At 39.2% G+C, this 21367-nt stretch overlaps 1 protein-coding gene across 7 annotated transcripts in view; it reads right to left on the reverse strand.

Annotated features, from left to right (window-relative positions):
* Positions 1-21367, reverse strand: part of ESR1 (estrogen receptor 1) — a 370527-nt gene that overhangs the window by 179509 nt on the left and 169651 nt on the right. For all 7 annotated transcript variants that reach the window (XM_053668791.1, XM_053668796.1, XM_053668793.1 and 4 more), the window contains one exon: positions 9995-10111. In XM_053668791.1, the coding sequence (XP_053524766.1) occupies positions 9995-10111 (117 nt within the window). The remainder of the gene's footprint in view (positions 1-9994; positions 10112-21367) is intronic.

The following is a 21367-nucleotide window of genomic DNA, read 5'->3' on the forward strand; positions in this document are numbered from 1 at the left end:
CTACTTGACAAAGTTACCTTTTTAAATACCAGAATAGTCTAAACATTTGGGAAAAAACAGGCTTTACAACAAATATTGAAATTATTCTCTAAATATAGTGAAAAACTTTGGCCTGAAGGACAAAATGGTCTTTAAATCATAGTAAATATTAAGCAATATTAAGTAATTAAATATTAAGTAATTCTCTTAAAAATGTCCATCGCCATCTCCATATAAATTTATTTTGGTACTTCTGCTGAACCGCAACTGAGCCAAATGTGTTGATTCATGTTTTCGTTGAGTAAGTTGTATTTTGTGTCCATAGTAATTGTTCCTAAGTCACAGTTTTGGTCTACGTGATGTTAATATATCATTCATGCCTGCAGCTGCCTTGTATGATGATCTAAATCACTTAGGTCAGCAAGGGAGTACAGCACAATGAAAAGCACAGGGAACCAACACTTAGGAGTCTTGGCTTCTTGTCCGAGTGGTTAACTAGCTGTATAACTTTGACAAGAACAATAAGCTGAAAAACAGAGCAGTGGACTAGGTGACCTTTAAGTTCTTTTCAGCTCTAAGTGCCACTTATTATTCTAATCACAATCGTTGAAACAAAAAGTAAATACATGAGAAGTTATGAAGTCTCAGGATTACAGAATTCCAAAGCAGCAATTCATTCATACAATTGTTGCCCCCAAAGTTCCGCATTAAGTTCTAATCCACAGAAAGTTTCCTTGTATCACTTTAAGAACAATCTACTTTTGCAAAGGCAAATTATAGGGACAAAGGGGACCCTTAAAAAACTGTCAGCATTTCTTCCATCATTCAATGTGAGACACAGTCATTCTTGGAAAGGTAAATGATGACCCATCTTTTCATTCTTTAAGCACCAAAGTGACCTCTAAATAAGCGATTGAATTACTTCAGTATAACAAATAAAACCAGCATTCTAACTATAACAATTAAAACTAAAAGTATGGTCATTGATGTTTATTGGTTCATTCTGTATATGTAGTGAATATAAAATAGCCGTACAGAATAATTGTTTTCATCTGCATTCATAAAGCCATTGTACACATGGACACACTAAACCTATATCCAAATAACTTGGTGAAATCCAGCATGTTTAAAATCAGCTTATACTTTTCCATAAGTACTGACTCACATCACTCCTGGGTTTTTCTGCATAATTGTGTGCACTCAGCAATTATATGAAAATAAAATACTTACTTGCATTCAGCACTCCAACGCAAGCTGTCAGGAATGTTATGTAGGGGGATTCCTACACTTAGCAAGGAATAAGAGTAAATGAAGCCAGAGTTTCCTTCAAAATCTAAGAGTGGCCCTGAAAAGTGCAGCTCAGTGGATTGAGTGCTATCCTGCAAACCAAAGCGTTGCTAGTTCGATTCCCAGTCAAAACACATGCCTGGGTTGTGGGCCAGGTCCCCAGTAGGGAGCGTAGGAGAGCTGCACATTGATGTTTTCTCCTTCTTTCTCCCTCCTTTCTCCTCTCTCTAAAAATAAATAAATAAAATCTTCTTTTTAATCTAAGAGTTGATGGCATTCTGTTTAAGATTTTATTATAAAATACGAAAAGTTAATATTTCTAGTTGTGATAGATTACAAAAATAATCCCAATTTTTCAACCATTGCCATAGAACTCTAAAGCCCTGTCTCACATAGACTAATGACTAAGCCACATGACTTATTTCAGCCTATTGCATATCATAAGATAACATGAGCAAAGGTTTAAAATGAGCTTGTGATTTGGGACTTGCTCTCTTTTGTGCCTCTGCCATTACCATGGGAACATGCCCAGACTAGCCTGCTGGAGGATGAGAGACATGTGAAGCAAAACCAAGGCATCCCAGTTGCTCCAGCCGAAAAAGCCAGCTGACCTCCAGACACCTGAGGGAGCCCAGCCAATCACAGCAGTCTCCTAGCTGACCTCCCTGGTATGGGAATAATATCCTCATGGCTGTACACCAGTGAGATTTTGAGTTGAGGCTCTGTTATGCAGTGAAAGCTAACTGCTATATAGGCTTAAACTCCCAAGCAGATATTTTCTCAAGTGAATATGAATATATTGAGAATCAAGAGAAAAACAGGAGTCTTGATTCTCAATCTATTCATAGCTCAACACTTATAGCGTACTCTCACCTCTGCTCGTTCATTCTATTAATTCATGCCACAAGTATTCCTGACTGCCTATCGCACACCGGCATTGACCTAAGTACTGGTGATACATCACTGAACAAAATATGCAAACAGGTATTATTTGTTTGTACACTCCCATCTGGAGCTTATAGACATTAAACTATAAACATTATCTGAAAATTAATGATATGACGTGTTAGAGGGTGGAAGTGCAATAGAAAAATAAAGAAGTAGGAAAAGATGGGGCATGAGAGATTGAGAGTGCTGCGGGCTGTGTGGATAAAGCAAATTGCACTATTAAAAGGAACTGTCGGGTTAAGCCTCATTGGTAAATTGATAATTTGGGTTAAATAATTTGAGGGGGTGAAGGAGTGAGGCCCACAGATATCTGGGGGAAGGGTATTCCAGGGACAGGAAATAGCTAGAGTATATGCCCCAAGACAGAAATGTGTCTGACATGTAAGAATGCGCACATGGCTAGAATGGAATAAGCAAGAGAGAGAGAGTAATGAGAAAGGAAGTAAAAAAGAAAAGTGGGCAGAAGGCAGGTGACATTGGCTCTTACGGTCACTGTAGTGACATTGGTTGAGTGAAATGAGAAGCCATGCAAGGCTTTGAGAAATGACATGGTATGATTTCATTTCTATTTGTCATGTATCTGTGGAGAGAATAGAACATAGGGAAGAAAGAATTAAAAAAGCAGATAGGACTTCAGCAATAAACTGGGAGAAAGATGATGGTGATTCAGATCAGAGTGGCAACTATAATGGTGGAGGGAAGTGGTCAGATTCTAAAAATATTTGAAGGTAGAACCACTGTAATTGCTTGAACGTGAAGTACGGGAAAAGAAGAAGAGCTGAAGATAACTCAAATTTTGGGCTCTAAGCAATTCAAAAGATAAAAACATTAACAAAGATGGGAAAGATTGCAAATAAAGCCTATTTGAGGGGAAAAATAAAGGATCCAGGTTTGAACAAATTGAGTTTGAAATGTTTATGACACATCCAAGTGAGGAAGACACATGAGCAGTTGCACTAGAGGCCAGGGACTTGGGCTAGAGGTGTAGAATTGAAAGTTGCCAGTACATAAATGGTACGTAAAAACATGGGACCAGATGGTATCAGCAAGTGGGTATAGACAGGGAACAGAAGAGGTCCTTGGGCCACTTTAACATTAAGAGGTCAGGAAACTCAAACACACAAAGAAAACCCAGAAAGAAGCGTTTGTGGTCCAGGAGGAAAACTAAAAGTGTATTGTCGTGGAAACCAAATAAAGAGCATTATGCTAAGTGAAATAAGCCAGGCAGTGAAGGACAAATACCATATGATCTCACCTATAAGTGGAACCTAATCAACAAAACAAACAAGTGAACAAAATAAAACCAGAAACATGGAAATAAAGAACAAGTTGACCGTAACCAGAGGGGAGGTGGGAGGGAAATATTGGGAAAAAAGGGGGAAGGATCCTCCAGGAACATGTGTAAAGGACCCATGGGCGAAGCCAAAGGGGAATAGGTTTGAAGGTGGGGGTGGGTGGGGTGGGGTGGGGGAAACTGTTGGGGAGAAAAATGGAGACAAGTGTACTTGAACAACAATAAAAAAAGAAAAAACATTGATCAGGAGAGAATTATCTACTGTGTCAAATGCTGCTAGTCAGTCAGGAGGAAGACTGAGAATTTACTGTTGGATTCAGCTACACGGATGTCATTGGAAACCCTAACCAAAGCAGTTCTGATGGAGTGGCCAGTAGGGCTCCTAACTTTGAATTGAGCTGATTTCATCCTACTCTGCCAAATTTGTAAGAAAGATGGTCATTCTACACTGAGACATCTGAAGGTAGCACAGTTCTTACAAGGAGCGAAGCTTTGGGCTGCCTGCCATCATGCCTCGAATGTGTCAGGACTAACTCTGGGTTGTAGAATTCAAAAAAAAAAAGAGATGCATAGTGACAACACTGAGGTCAAGAAGGATGAGCAGTGAACAACCAAGATATAGGAAAGATATAGGAATCATAGTCAAAATGCCAAGGAGAGAAGAAATTTAGATGTTTATTATTTTAGCATTAATTTTTAAAAAATGAAATAACTAGTTAATTATTCTCTTCAAAATTTGGTAAAAATAAAATCATTATCCTGGTACACAGGGCCCTCAGCTGCTTAATAGGGATGGAGGCAGGTCATCATCTGTGAAGGTTAGTAGAGTTGGTTGTGCCCTACTGCTACTTCTGTTGACATCACTTCCAAAGCAGAAATAGAAAGCTCTTAACAGGTTAGCTGTGAACCTGGTAGACTGAATTCCCTTAGCTCCCCAGGTCAACAGATTACTGAGGTCTTGGCACCATCAGGTGATCTGGAGGAATAGAATAAGATGGTTTCTTTACTCTGGGTTTCTTCTCTCTAAAGAGAGGAAAATGAGTTTGTGTGCATTAACTCAGTTATATGCCACTCATATGTTGAATCAATTATTTTGCATGTAAAATGTGAGTGGTAGCATAGAATAAAGAAGTGTGCAGGAAAGAGAAAGAGCTTGGAATCTCAAATCTAGAACTCAAAGCTCAATTCTTCTGCTATGTAGTTCTGAGACTTTGATCAAGTCACCAAATCTTTTGAGAGTCAGTTTCTAATCTAGAAGATGAAGAGGTTAGATTAGATCAGTGGTTTCCAAACTGTTCCTTGGAGACCTAGGAATCCCAGAAGTGAAGAGACACTATGCTAAATCAGCTTTTCTCTGTTTCATAGGCTGAGAATCTCCTACTGTTTGTGGAAGAAGAGTCTGATTGCTTTAAATGTTGCAAAACACTGGTTCATTAATCTGTAAGGTCTTATATGTGATTCAGAGACTTGAGTCAGCATATTTCTTTAGTTGCAATGAAAAATCATCACGTGGGTGAATTTTGGATAAATATCTGTAATATAATATTTAAATACCTATAATAGTAAAATAATAAGTTAATATGATAAACATGTAGGTTGCTCCTTAAAACAACCAGAATCTCTTTGGTCAAGAGCAACTAGTTTCTCTGTCTCCTAAAAAAACTTGGACCCACATGCAGCTACAATTCTCCTAAGAATTACTGTACAATTCCAAAAAAAAAATTTACATTTGAGATTTTAATTCATTGATTTAGTTCTACTGTCATTAAAATTAATAACCAGTTGGTAACTTTTGGTAAAAGATAGTCAACAAAGAAACCCAACTTTCTAGATTGGGAGTTCATTCCAACAATTAAAAAATTACAGTAACCCATAATGATAAACACTACTCTTAGGCAACAAGGAGCTATTTTATCTTCCAATCTTTCATTGAGCTTCTGATTTATTCTGGACACAACATACCTGTCCCTATTTATATTATTAGTATCTTATTGTCTCACTTTAAGTTTTAATGTATTTATTGTTTTAAAATATTTCTCAAAATGTTTTAAAATATTAAACTGCAACACTGTCATCAAAATGAAGACTAATCAATGATTACTACTTTATCCCAATTTCTTCTTAACGTGTCACAGGAAGCGACCAGGATGGGTGGCACATGCACCCTGCAAATCACTGAAATTCTGTGTGCCAGTCTCCTCCTGGGAAAAGTGAAAGCCTTGCCAACAATGCACTTCTGAGTCTGTTGTGGGGAAAGAATCTTCACACGTTTGTGCAAATCTCTGCCATCGTGAGATGACTAACCATAACTCTCACTCATCATGAAACCACACTCAGCACACACCACCAAAAAGAAGGGGGAAACACAGCCGTGTCTGAACCAGGTTGTTCACTACACACCAAAGAATTAGTGATTTCTATATCAGGCAGGTATGCTAAGTATCTAACTAAGACCAGGATTATTTTTAAGATAGAAAATATATAACAGCTAACATTTAAAAGTGGTGTTTTATAAGTATAAAGTACTTACACACACTTTGAATTGTGATCTTCACAATAAACTTGGTAAGTAGAAACTATTTACTTTATATCTGAGGAAGCAAAGCTCGTGAAAGTGACCATGGCAAGATTGCTCAGTGAGTCTGAGGAGCCAGTATTTAGTCCAGGAATTCCAACTCTGAAGTCTTCCCTTTTCCACCAAACCAAACGGGAATGCCGACTTCCTAGCTAAGCAATCTACACGTTGGAAGTCAGGTGGTCTGAGTAATGTTCTGGGTTGGACTAACCCCAGGACTATTTGACTAAAGCTCTGAACTTCCACCAACCACTGGTCTTCCATTCACAGCTTCATCTTGCAATGCAGTGTCAAGTTGCCTTCTGGATTTGCCATTTCATGTGCCAATGTCCTCTTTGTAGTTCGAGGACCTGGACAGGAGGGACTAGGGTCTCTCTCATTCGTCCTTGCTTTCCCTGTGACAGCTTACATATAAAAAACCTTAAAAAAATAATCACTTCAATAAATTGAGTTCATTCATCAACTCATGAAAAAAAAATCCTGAACACTTACTTGGTGACTTGCTTAGTGCTAGAATCATACCCGGGACAGAGAGAGCCCCTGCCATCGCAGAGTTGATGGACAGACACTGAGCAACAAATAGTAATAGTGACGAGAGCACAAGAAGAGTGGTTTGCTACAAAAGGTAGAACACAAGGAGCTAATCCAGTGCATGGCAACAGGGAAGGCCTCCCTGAAGAAGAGACATTTAATCTGCCATCTAAGGCTGAAGGGGAGGGAGACAGATGAAGAGGAAAAAGAGACTGGGGAAGAGAGACAAGCATGTGAGCTAAATTGGGGGAACCCATCCCCTAAAGCTGACCTGAACTCCTGCATGTTACCGAGCTACCTTGGCTCAGAACCAAATCTAACAATGACGTTGAGAAGATCAGAGCACAGCAGGCATCATAACAGGCGAAAATAGTGTCTGCATTTAGGTAAGTCAGGAACTCAAATAAGCCTTTAGGGAACTTCAATAAATTTTATTCAGTCTTTCTATTAAGTTGGGAGTAGGGATGTGGTTCTTTCTGTTATATGTGAAACTAAACATTTTATTTCATGAGTGGAGGGGAGAGTCAATATTCTAATTGGTGTCTAGCCTGGTTGAGAAAGTGGATTCTTATGAAACCAACAGGAAAACAGTAGAAAGATTTATAGCATTCCCAGCTGTTCTCTACCAGTAACTTCAAATTTTATAGTTAGTTATAACTGTATTTCCAGTTGTAAATTAAAGCTTTATTCATGTCATATCCCATGTTGTAGAGAATACAATAAATTATATTGTAGCAAATACTTCATATATATCATTAAAATGAGATGTTCTCACAGTGTGTAATTGTACAACTTTAAAGCTTGGCATAAAACTTATACAAATATATAAACTGCTAGAAAGATACATGTTTTCATTAAGTGTAATCAGATACTGGACCACTGAAGAACCTTTATGGGATATTATTATGGACTGAATGATGTCCTGTGCTCCCAAAATTCATGTGGAGACCCTAACACCAGTACTTGAGAATGTGACTGTAAGTGGACGTACAATCTTTAAAGAGGTGCTAATGATTAAATGAGGTTATAAGGGCAGGGCCCTAATCCAATACGATGGGTGTCCTTATAAGAGAAAAAAACACCAGGGGTGGGTGAGCCCAGAGAAAAGGTCAAGGGAAGGCACAACGAGAAGGCAGCCTTTGAAAATTCACCAGAAACTGAATTTTCCATCACCTTAACCTTGGACTTTAGCTTCCAGAACTGTGAAAAAATTAATTTCTGTGGTTTAAGCTGCCCAGTTTATAGACTTCAACAGACCAAGCAAACTAATACAGATACATATGTTACAGTTATAAATGCATGTGTACAACTAAACACATTGACAAGCAGACTGGTTATGTGCAGTTAAATTATCTAGAGTCCTGTTCAAAAACAGTAGAAAGATTTTTATGTCATTGCATAATTAAAATTTTTGTTAGATTAAAAATGAGTATGTGTAATTTATATTTATGCAGCTAGACTGTATCTGGATATTAATTAGGAAAAACAGAATTGCTTTTACGAAGTGGGGCCAATGTATGGGTACCCTAAAAGAAACAAAATGCTTTGGACATCTCCACAAATCGATCCATCTTTCAGAGAGAATGTAATGGACTGGGCTTAATCTACCCACAATCATTTAAACGTAGACCCTACTGTTTCAAATTTCACTTTTTACATGCAGCTGTTATCTTCCTGTCACCATCAAGTTACCTTAAAAGGCTTTTTGTGAGTTTAATTAAGCCTAGCTAATTACCCAACAGTACAAAGAAAGATGAAATCCTTAAATATTTAATTCACTTATGACTCAAAGTGTCATTTTCTGAACGTGGCTGTTAAATTCTTAGAATTACCTTGCAAATTAAAGCTGCTTTTTGAGACATTTAAGACATGTAGTCACAGCTTACCCAATGTGTGAATTCAACATTTCATCTATTCATCAAGAAAATTTATTCCAAATACTGTTATTCACAATCTCAACCTGGCAGGCTTATTGATGACAATGGAATATGAGAACCCTTTTCTTGTAAGCTTCATAACAATTAGGCATGCCTTCATCCTGATCTCCATTCTGGGGTTTTCCTATGCTTTTCCATTTGTCCAGGAATTAATGAGTTAAAGTTTAGCTGCCCTCTCTCTCCTCTCTCTGTGTAATCACTAGAACCACTTTTTCTCCTTTAACTCATCTGAAGCCTTGTCTCTCTCAGGAAGCTTTGCCCCATTGTGACCAGCAGGCAAGCCCATCACCCATCCACTGCCCCTCACCCCACCCCACCCCACCTCAAGTATTGTTCTGAAATACTAAATGCACTTTATTTTTTTAATTTCTTTTTTTAATTCTCATCTGAGGGCATACTTATTGATTTTTGAGAGAGGGGAAGGGAGGGAGAGAGAAAGGAAGAAAGACATCAATTGAATGCCTCACACCCAAACCTACCAGGGAGGGAACTTGCAACCCAGGCAAGTGTCCTGACTGGGAATCAACCCTGCCTCCCTTCAGCTTATGGGACAAGGCTCCAACTGACTGACCACACCAGCCAGGGCCCCGTGACTTGACTTTAATTACACTGCTCCTGTTTGTTCTTTCTCTGTATTTTGAAGGCTATCCACGACTACAAGCGGTGTTCTTCAAGACTAGATCCCCAAAATGCAAGACACGTCAGGCAACTACACCTATGAAGCACCTGCCCCAGAACCAGACACTGGATTCCTGTGTAAGAAAACTCAAAGAGTTGATGACCGTGAGAGGACAAAAAGCCACATGTACACAACACCCACAGCCACAGAGACACGAGCATGCAGCCCAGATCCTGAGAGCCTTGGGGTTTGTCAGGACTCAGAGCTCATTTCAGGGCTCCCAACGCTGACATGGTGTGAGTTGCTCACTGACTCAACTTCTAAAGGAAATAGCTGCCCTCGGATTGAAATGCAAATTCCCTAAAGGATGTTAAGAGATTGAAAGGTTATACTGTAAATTAGCTATTTAGCTCTCCCCTTTACAAGACTCAATGTAGAAGAAACTTATTCTCAGATACCATTTTCTAGCATGAGCAATATGAACAGTAACTGAAGGATAGTTCTAGAATAACTACTGAGTAGTCTTTTTTCCTCCCATGACCCCCTTCCACACCCCCTTTGATTTAGAACATAACTATGTACATTTAAACTATAAAACACAAGATGGCACGCTAGAATTTCCCATTCCAACCACTTCCTATTTTCTTAATAAAATGTATTATTATAAAAATACTTTTGTTGCAAAGAAAAGATAAGAAGAGGAAAAAAACTAATCAGGAGAGCAAACACCGGACTCCCACAGTTATTGGGATAGAAGCAGCCCGCACCGGGTGGTCCGCACGGGCACCCACAGTGGGCGGACACCCTGCGTCGGAGGTACCTACCACCTTTCATCATGCCCACTTCATAGCACTTGCGCAGGCGGCAGGCCTGGCAGCTCTTCCTCCTGTTTTTATCAATTGTGCACTGGTTGGTAGCCGGACACATGTAGTCATTATGTCCTGTTAAAAGCAAGAGGACAGAGTTAATACTTTTTCAGGAAACTTAGCCAGTCAGAATGCACGATGAGGCTGTCTGAGGAGTGTTTTCATATCACTTACTTGGCCTTACTGTGTTGTTACCTCGGCCCGCCATCCTTTCTCTGTCCTTTTCTAAGTGAAAAAAAAAAAATCTCCTAGACTTATTTTCTGCCTCGGCCAAGTGTTTGGGGAGTTCTTTGGGCAAATTGCCTTCGGTTCACACAGACTGTATTTGGGGGCATGATGTCTTATACACATTTACAAGGTTGGGTTCTCTCAGCAGATAAAGCCTTTTTTTTTAACCAGGCCACTAGTTAAATGGGTGTCAGAATAAAACTTAGAACTCTCGGACAGTTTCCAAGTGGCCTTCTTAAACACAATTTTTAAAAATCTTTAAGTGGGTATTTAAATGCAGCTGAAAAACCTAAATTCAAGCCAGAGTGGTCAGCTGGGCATTGGCAAAGCTCAGTCCGTAAGTTACTAAGTTAGTCCATCACTCACTAGCTGCAGGACACTGAGCAAGCCAGTAACCAACGCCAGTCCTCACTTCCCCGTCTTTCACCGAGAGAAAATGATGGTACCCACTACATAACATCATTCTAAAAATTAAACGTGAGAATGCACATGAAGGGCTTACCACCGGGTCCCAGATATGTGAACACTCAATAAATACTATTATTGTTGTCACTATTATTTTACTATGAATCCTCTCTCTTTTTTCTCTTGCTCAAATGCTCCTTTCTCGTGGGCTTTTATCACATGCAGGTCTGCTTCACAAAATAGATCCCCCCAGACCTCATATCACTCTCGAATTTCCATCTTGTATCCCGCCCGCTCTCTGGCAACTCAAATTCTCAGAGATGTCTACACTCCAGGGACCTGTTTCCTCACCCCTCCTGCCCAGCTCAACCCCTGCCAATCTGTTTCCAACTTAGTTGCCCCACAAAAGTAGCTTCTCTGGTATCAGCAATGACTCTTAGTGCTCAATCCAACAGATAGTTTCAGTCTGCATTATACTTTGACATATCAGAAGCATCAGGTACAGAGAATAGGACACATAAATAGTAGGTACAAAATAGGCAGGGGGAGGTTAAGAATAGTATGGGAAATGGAAAAGCCAAAGAACTTATATGTATGACCCATGGTCATGAATTAAGGCAGGGGGGATGCTGGTGAAAGGGAGGGTGTAGGGTAGAGGGCAATACAGGGGAAAAATTGGACAATTGTAATAGCACAATAAGTCAAATATATTTTTTAACAACAAGCTCAAAAGATGCCTCCTTTCCTTCTGAAACATGCTTTTCTCTTTTCCTTTGGCTTCAACAATACAAAACTCCCAGAGTTGCTCTGCCCCCCCCAGGCCGTGACTTCCCCATGTTGTTTGCAGATTCACCACCAAGCATTAAGTCAGGGCTCCACAGGCTCAATGTCAGGCCCTCTTCTCTTTTTACTGTTCTGTATGATCCCATGGAAGGATCTAGTCCACACCTACAGTTCCCACTGTCATCAAATGCCCATGACTCAGAAGTGTAGACTCCCAGTCCAACCTTCTTCTCCGAGCTCCAGATATACATATCTGGTTGCCCACATGAAGTTTCTGCTCTATGATTTAGAAGTCACCTTCATTTCTTTCTCCATCAGGAAAAATCTGGTGCACAGTATGCAGAACATTAAACTTCACTAATTAATAAAAAACTGGTATGATTTGACAAAGAAGTTAAACTGGTATGTTTTGAGAAAAACTGGTATGTTTCAACAAAGAAGTTTTGACAAAGACGTATTTATATATGTCTATATTCTTACACCACTTGGAGAAATGTCCTGAATTTAGACTAAGGAGATAATTTGTACTATTTTTAAGTGCATTTTCATTCACACACACGCACATACACACACAAAGAGGGTATATATTCCACCCTCTAATTCAAAGTCTCTATGTAAGTCTCCATTTTTCCATTTACAAAGGACAAGCTTTTGGCACATAGTGAAATGTTTTAACTACAAAACTCTTTGCTCTTTATTCACTGTAAGGGTCAGTCCCAATCAGAATAGAATGGAGTGAGGCCTTGACAAGAAGTGTTGGTCTCATAAAATGTGGTTCTCCATCTTTATATGTGCATTATAAAAAGCCCACTGTATAAACAGGAGTCAGATCAAATTAACATCTGCACTCTTCAAATGCATAACAGGAATCAGCCAACTAGTCAGCAGAGTTATAAACTTGTAACTTTAGTAAGAGACCTCATACTACTCAGATATCCAGGCATGGTTATTGTTTTTAGGGTTGTCCTTATTAATAGGGACAAACTGAGACAATAACAGAACCAGAAACAAATTTACCTGGGCAGATGTAAACTCTAAGCAAAAAGTGTGTTCTTCTGACCCTTCAAAGAGACTTTGAGTGTTTGGTTTCCTGTGGTGTTGTATGCAGTACGTGTTGATTTATTTCAAGTCTAAAAAAATGAAATTATATTAAGCTTCAGAAGAAAATAGGCAATAATCATTTGAACCAAAAATTACTTTGATTCACTTTCTCTCCCAAAAGGTGGTTATTTTGCAAGCCACAGGATGAGAGAACTGAACTGGGTCAGGGGCCAGCTGGCCAGAGGTTGTTTGGATTGGCCAGCACGTGTAGATGGGTATCTTCACAGAACTACATGAAATTCCTGAACTAACTAACATGGTTAACCCATGAAATTCTCTGGGTTTGTGCAACTGAATTCATTCCTTAACAAGAATGAAAATAGATAAACAACAGAATCATGTTCCTAATTCAAATATTTTGTTACAAAGCTCCCTCCTGAACCACATTAAAATTTAGAATTTATAAATAGGCAATAAGAAACATTAATAGGTACATATCTGACATATACAATTAAAAACAAATTCTTCTTAACCAAACACCACTAACAACTATGCGTAAGTCTTCAACTTCCATCAAAAGAAAGAAAACAATAAACATCCTTTTTTCTTAATGAGTAAAACTTGGTAAAGTTATGTTAGTATGTTATTAAAGGAAGTGATTTAAGTGTCTTCAAAAAAGAACTTTTTAAATTTTATTATTTGGTCTTCTGAAAATATTGCATAAGAAAGGTCTTCAATTTAAGTGGAGTTATTTTTTTTTGAAGTGGAGTTAATTTTTTTGAATAACAGCTTACAATGGTATTAATGAAACATAGAGCATGTTTACTGAAGAGACTGAAGAACTCTGGGTGCCTGTGGACAAACAGGCCTGGGTGAAACATAAAAGGGGGAGCCAAGATGTGAGGTTCAGGTGAAGTTTTGGAGAAACAATCACTATTGTCTTACCCACTGAAATAATAAATATAGAAAGCCTTGGGGCCGATGTAGGGCCTAAATACGTGGACAGCAAAGAAAGCGAGCAGAAGACATGCAGGGAACAGGGGAGAGAAGACATCTGTGAGCAGGAGTTCGCAGGCCCACCCCGGCTCCTGGGGCAGCAGCTTTTCCCCACACATCTCTGAGATTCTTGCTCTTGACTTTTTCTTCTTATTTTTCCTTATTCAATAGCAGCCGTTTCTGCATTATCATTGTCCCAGAGAAAGCCTGTATTTGTTAGTTACAAAAATAAGAAATGACCCATATTAAGAGATTCAAAAGGAATATGAAGGCAGGAAATCAGAACAAGCAGGTGAGAATGTGGAGGACAGGGAATCCTCATGCATGGCTGGTGGCCACTGTGGAAAAGTATGGAGTAGCCTCAGGAAGTCAAAGTGGAACTGCCTTATGGCTCAGCAATCCCAATTCCCAGTATTTATCCAAAGTAAATGAAGACAGGATAATGAACAGCTATCTGCATCTCCATATCCATGGTAGCAGTATTCACAACAGCCAAGGTATGAAAACAACCTAAGTATCCATCGTGGATGAATGGATAAAGGAGATGGAATATTATTGTCTTAAAAAAAGAAAAAAATCTTGTCATATACCACATGGATGAAACTGGGGAGGCATTATGCTAAGGGAAATAAGCCAATCAGAGAAAGGCAAATACTGCATATCACTTATATATGGAATTTAAAAGAAAAAAAAAAAGCTGAACTCATAGAAACAGAGTAGAAAAGTGGCTACAAGGAGCTTGGGAGTTGGGAGTGGAGTGAGAAGGGTGGAAGAAATGGGGAAAGACTGGTAAAAGGATACAAACTTTCAGTTACAAAATGAGGATCTAATGTATAACACAGTGACTATAATTGATAATACTCTATTATATAAGTGAAATTTGCTAAGAGTAGAGATTAAATGTTCTCACAAAAAAGGGTAAGTATATGAGATTATGGTTGTATTAACTAATTCAGTGGGGGATCCTATCAAAATGTATATGTGTATCAAATCATCATTGTACATTCTGAGCATTTTAGTTTTACTTGTCAATTATACCCTAATACAGCTGAGAAAAAAATAAAATAAAAGAAGCAGCACTTGAGAGGAAGTTAATATCATGTATCTTTCCTTTTGTCACATTTTTCCCTCAGTACAACTGGCAGCCACCTCAGAACAAACCTCTTTACTGAGCTTCAGCCCCATGGCCCCACTTGCCCAGCCCATCAAGACTTGACTGTCTCAGACTCTTCAACACAGATGTGTCTCGAACCCAACTGGCCAACTTCCTCCCTCATCGATCTGCCCCTATTCACTGCCCTGCCATGAAAACTAACATGTGGATGTTATTCTAGATTCTACCCTTTTTCTCACTCGGACCCCAGAAAAACATGCACACACCAATCAAGTCAGTCATTATAAAAACCTTTCCAAGGCAAAATCAGTTCTGCTCTGGGTCCATTGTCACTACCCCACCCCATACCATCTTTCCCCCAGATTATTTCAACAGCCCACTAAGCCACACCTGGCCTCCAACCTTTTCCTGCCAATCATTCCCACCATGCTACCAGAGATTTTTCTAAAATCACACACCATCATGCCACTATCTTACTCACTGTAATATTCTGATGGTCCAGAAAGCTCTAAGGACAAAATCTAAATGCCTTAAGACAGTTTACAAAGCCACGCTTGTTCAGCCCCTACTGCTTTTTCTAGTCTCACCTGTCACTATTCTAACTCCCATCTGAAATCTAGCCATGTCTTCCTGTTCAAGCATACCATGCTCCTCCTCACCTCCAGGACTTTGCACATTCACTTCTTTCTTGTGGGAATACAGTGTCCCTACTCTTGGCCCAATTGACTCTTAATCAGCTTTCAGGTGTCTCAGCCCAGATACCAGTTCCTCTAGGAAATCTTTTCTGTCCCTCCAACAATGCCTACAATTGTCCCGTCACAGTGCTTCCTACCACAGACTTGAACTGCTTATCTAGGTCCCAGGGCACTTTAGTCTTGACAAAGAATGGACTAGATCTCTCTCATTTAATACCATTTATCCTGTGCCCCACACATTCTCAAGCTTGTAGTAAAGCTCAACAGGTATTTGTTATCCAAATAAAATGGAGTTTCTAAGGCTCTGTGTTGCCCTTCACTGCTCCCTCACCTCCCACAATCTCATCTGTGGAGCACAGACCTTTTGATGGGCAGACTGGAGTTCTTTAGAAGAAGTAATGATGGGAAGATGATTATCCTGAACAAAGCAATGGACACTATACCCCAGGACCCCAAAACTGAATACCATGAAACCAGCTGAGACAGAGAGAGAGAGATCTGCTCTTCATGAAACCAGCTGAGACAGAGAGAGAGAAATCTGCTCTTCAACACTGGGTGAAGCTAGCTAGACATTAGCATAAAGGAGCAGCAATTCAGAAATGCAAGGAAGCAAGAAGTAAGAAATAAGATCCTGTATTACCCATAAATCATCTCTACTACTCTCCATTGAGAGCCACGTGGCTATTCCAATGTCTCACTGGTTTTCTAATATGGGTGTATTTTATGACTGTCCCCTAATAAAAACTCACATATTCTAATTATTTTAAAGCTTGTTCTTTATAGAGATGCATACCTAAATTAAAATGATATTTTTCCTCTAATACTTTGGTTATCCATGTACTTTTTTAATGTGGCTTATTCCACTAATCCTGATTTATTTTCATAATATTTTAACTTTTTTGAATCTCTACTTTGACTTTTCTAAAGTTCAACCCCACAAAACAATTAATAACTTCCTTAAATCATCTCCCTGCTCACCCTTACCACCAAAGAGCAGGTATAGCCGGGAATATAGTGGTTCCATTTTATTATTTCCCATGGGAAATTAAAATTCTTACAAATGAATTATTAATGATATCAAAGTCTTTGTAAGGGAGGAGGCATGTCTTGACCAAAGGGTTTTCTGCACAAGAGGCTTATGGACTGTTCAGTGACCGACAGCCCAATACAAAGTGTGCAGCTTGTGACCTCGTGGTTAGAGATCAGGATTCTCAAAATATTTGTTTCAGTCCTATTCAATAAGTCTAAACAGCAATTTACCTCAATAAAGTAGTCCTATGATATAAGTTTATAGTGTTCTCTTTTTCCTTACTACTTTTTAACTGTGGCATCAAAAGTTGTACTTGAGCTGTGCTTCCCAACTATTTATACCTCTAACTGATGCATTTCAAAGTGCTCCTCAAGCTTGCGACTCGCAGAAGGAAGCACACGGATTTACTTCATGGCCAAAAAAATCAGTATGTATGACATCAAATCTCAGTCTGTGATTTTTTTTTTTAAGTAAATGAGCTCAGTAACGACAGACACAGTACTCTGGGGGAAAAACACATTAAAATGAAAGAGGCTTTCCTGAGGTCAGAGCAGAAGCCAAGTGTGAACATGAGTAAAAGGGTTTGTGCCATTAAGGAATAAACACTTAACATTTCTTAATGCACATGTGAGCATTTAGCTAACTGTTCAGATTTTTGAGGCATGGAAATAAAAAAATGAATCCTTAAATTAAAGACAAATGAATACTTTCCAATGTGTAAGTGCCCACAAATCAAATAAGAACCAATTTTAGCTAATCTAAAGCCTCATTGGAGGTTTCTAACAAAATAATGTTTTCTTTTCAAAGTCCTATTCTTTTATACCTGCTTGGCTACTTTTATTGTTTCTTATTAAATGTTCTTATTTGCATTAAATGAACTAGTGTTTGTTAGAATTCAAAATATCCAGGGAACTGTACAGAAATAGTGTAAGGTGCCAAATAAGATGTCAAAAGCCATATTTCTTTCTATGTCTAAGTATCAATATGTACACATAGAGTGTGAAATACAGCTTTAAATTTGATATGAAATCACAGGACCTTACTCATCTTTGGTCAACAGGAATCTGTGACTTTTTAGTTTTATCAGCAAATGGTTATATTTGCCTTTAGGAGTTAAAGTACAGACAACTTGTCAAAACATAGTTGTGAACCTAAACAGTGAGAAGATAATAAGGATGTACTCAGGAATTTTCAAAGCACTGGCCTGTAAACTAGTAACTACCCTGCCTTGAATGGGACCTGCCAGCAGACATTTCTCCTCAGCTTGTTCCCTTCACAGTGATGCTCAACTCCCATCTTGGAGGCAACTGCCTGAGACAGTCTGACCAACATTCTCTACTAGGAAAACTGACCCTTTTGAATACAAAGCTTCATGTGGCAGGCACTGTGCTATATGTGGGTTACTTCATTTAACCCAGTAACTTAACAAGGAAGGAATTACATTCATCGCCATTTCACAAATACAAAACTATGATAAAGACTATAAGGCGAGTTAGTGGCAGAGATGGATTTTGAAGCAAGGTCTTCCTCATTCCAGAGGTCAAACTCTTATGGTTTCTAACCATCTTCATACATGGAAGGCCCAACTTGCCCCAAAGGGCAGGATCTTCTTCACTTAGGAACTGTAGCTACTTTCCAGAGGCAGTAATTGTCTACAACTAGTTGACAACTGAGTGTTCAGCTTATTAAGAAGCTCGCGTATCAGGAAGTAAAAAGTCAGGAACTGATACAGTCAATGTTATTGTCTTCTATTTAACATATCTGCAAGATCAATACTGTGTGAGGCCAAACCAATACTGTATTCTTTGGGCAATACATTTTGACTTAGATTACAGAGATGAAATGAAAGGTCCAAGTCTCTCGGACATGGTTACACAGAAAGGGACAGAAGTCATGCTCTCCCTTGCACACTGAGAAAAATGTTGGCCTCCTGCCGCATTTCCATTTACCCCAACTTCTAACCCATTAGTGATGGTCTATCTTGGTCATGCACACACATTTATTCACTACGGTCAAAGAGAAAAGGGTTTGACCATAGTAAATGAGAATGTATGATTTTCATTTAAAAATGAAGGGTGAAGAATATTCAAAGTTAAGTCAACAAAAAAATCATACCAAAATATGCATGAATCCTCCCTGAGTAACAAAGCAGGTGAGCCAGAGAGAAGAAGTGAAGAAGCTTGAAATAGCTTTGCCAAATTCTTAGGGCCAGAGGGGGAAGGGGAAGTCAAAGATTCTGGTGGCTTTTGCCAGGGTGTCTTAAAAAAATTGTTCTTAATATCAGTAAGAAAGAGGATCTGACTGGGACAGAGGTAGAAAGAAGAGGAGTGGAACAATTTTAAGCATGTTGCATTTGGGATTTCAATAGCACACCAACAAGCAAGTATCCAACAGACTATTCTGAAGCTTGGAGTCACGACAAAATAAAGTTGGAGACCGTATGATCCATAAATTCCACTTCTGGGTCTATGCCCAAAAGAATTACAAGCAGAGACTCAAACAGATATCTGTACACCCACATTCATAACAGCACTAGTCACTATAGTCAACAAGTGGCAACAACCCAAGTGTCCATAACAGATAGCTGAAAACATGTGGAACATACATCAAGTGGAATTTTATTCAGCCTTAAAAAGAAATAAATTTCTGATACATGCTCAAACATGGATGAACCTTGAAGATATTATCCTGAGTAAAATCAGCCAGACACAAAAGGGCATGTACTGTATGATTTCATTTACACAAAACACCTAGAGTAGTTAAACTCATGGAGACAGAAAGTAGAATAGCAGTTACCAACAGTTGTGGGGAAGGAGAACTGGGCAACTATTGTTCAATGCATACAATTTCCATTGGAGATGAAAAAAAAGATCAGGAAATGGACAGTGGTGATGATTACCCAGCAATATGAATGTACACTTAAAAAAGATTAAAACGATAAATTCTTTCACGCTAATTTTACCACAATTTTTTTAAAAAATGAAGAACAAAGCATAGGAAGCATCTAGATGAGGCAGGGAGGGAAAAAGAGTCCAAGTTGTGCATTTGTATTTGGCCTGTGCAGATTATGTCCTATGTGACCAGGTCACAGGACTGGCCAGGGGTTGTCCAGGGACCAGGGCCATGCTTGGTGACTTTAGCCCTTTATCTCAGCTCAGCATCATAGCTGGTGAGTCGGGTTACTGTAATTCCCGTGTTATAGAAGCAGAAACTGAGACCTAAAGAGATTAACTAACTCAAAGGCTAGTAGCTGGCAGAGCCAGATGAAATCCTAGGTCTCATCTTCAAGTACCTGTGCCTCCAGGAACACTGCAGCCAGGTTGGTGAAGTGGGAAGAACTCTGTAACTACTGAACCAGAACACCTAGATATTGAAGTACTTGGAAGTATCATGAAAATACAATTCCTTAGTGTAATTACTATATCATATCATTGGGAAGGCATTTCAGAAGCAGCAATAAAATTATTTCCAGAACCTAATACTCCCACGATTAAAGATATAAGAAATGAATCATGTGAAATATATTCATCAGTAGATTATGACATAACATTTTCAAAGCCTTCCTGGAAAACCATTCAGCACATTCCAGCATAAAATAGAGAAAGAAAGTAGAAAATAGAGTATTGAGGAAATAAGTAAGAAATTTATACTTTGTGAACAATTATGGTAGTATGCATTTTGACTCAGATATTAAAGTGAATATTCCCTGATTCATAGCCAACGTAATGAGACAAATGGAATGAAACAGAGTTTGGCCATCTCACTGAACACATTCCTAAAAATCCAGAGAGGACATTCAGTGTGCCATGGTTTGAACTATTTCACAACCACATCTGTACATAATGACAATACAAATAAAAATGGCATGACAATAATGCATCCAAAATTATATTTTCACAGCTAGTCAGTTCTAGTGGCACCACCACCTTCAACTGGCATTCTACCTCTATTTTTAGATGAAACAAAAATACTACTTGCATCAAAGTATGCTTTCAGTGAAAAACAATTTAAAAGGATTCTAGGAAATATAATTATCCTGGACAGCTCCTTTTTCTAAATGAAAATGAAGTAAAGAGAAAATGCTCTATTCCTTTGCCCTCACCACACCCCAGTCTGCTAACAACAATCTTGGCCAGGGCAACGGCATGATCCCTCCCCTTGTCCAGCCTCACTTACCAGCTGCAAAACCACAATTGTTCTAAGCACCTGGCACAGGATCAAACCAACAGCTGCACCAAAGGAAAACATAATGCACTCAGTGCCCACATCTCATTGTAATACCTGAGACAATGAACTGCTCTCAAGACACCTCTTTGGGCTCAAATAGAAAAGACAGGTAAGCATCAAATAAAGGAGAAGAGTGTGACAATCAGCATGATTAGTTCAATGTCAGGTAGCATTCAGCTCTCCCCAAGACCCCTCTCCTTTGCTCTGTTCAATCATTCACAGAGGGTTCTCTGAGCTTTCTGCCCACCTGGATGCACTGAAAGTCTGAACACGGGTGGTCAACAGCAGCAGAAAGAATTTCAAACTGTCCTTGTCCAAAGCAGAAGAAGCAAGGAAGAGGAAAATGATCTGTCAATCAAAGCAAGAGGGTAAAGCTCAAAGACCCTGAGCAGAGGCGTGCTCCCTGCCCCAGGTTTCTAGATTAGCTAACAAGTACTTTGTCCCGCCCTCCCACTCCTGGGTCACTGGGGTGCTGCGGGAGACAGTGGGAAAACCACGTGTCCTAAGACTTGTGTGGTGTTCAGTGTGAGTGCCCCTCAAGCTGCCACACCTGAAAGTTCTGCTGTAGACTTTAACCCCCTAACTGCTAAATGTGGGGTTTCATCCATCTTGAGGAACCTTCTAGAATTAACACACTAGGCAGAGTCCCTCTCAGGCATCCTGACGAAAGTAATGAAAGAAGATGCAGGAGCTTCTGACCCAATGGTCTTCTAGCATATCTTAACACATGAGTTCGGTCACTCATCTTTAAAACAAAGTTGAAGTCCACTTCAAAAGTGAGGGTAGTCTGTCAGACTTAGAAATAACTGCTT

Source organism: Artibeus jamaicensis, unplaced genomic scaffold, assembly GCF_021234435.1.
Source record: "Artibeus jamaicensis isolate MK-2021 breed Jamaican fruit bat unplaced genomic scaffold, CSHL_Jam_final contig_497, whole genome shotgun sequence".
Taxonomy (NCBI): domain Eukaryota; kingdom Metazoa; phylum Chordata; class Mammalia; order Chiroptera; family Phyllostomidae; genus Artibeus; species Artibeus jamaicensis.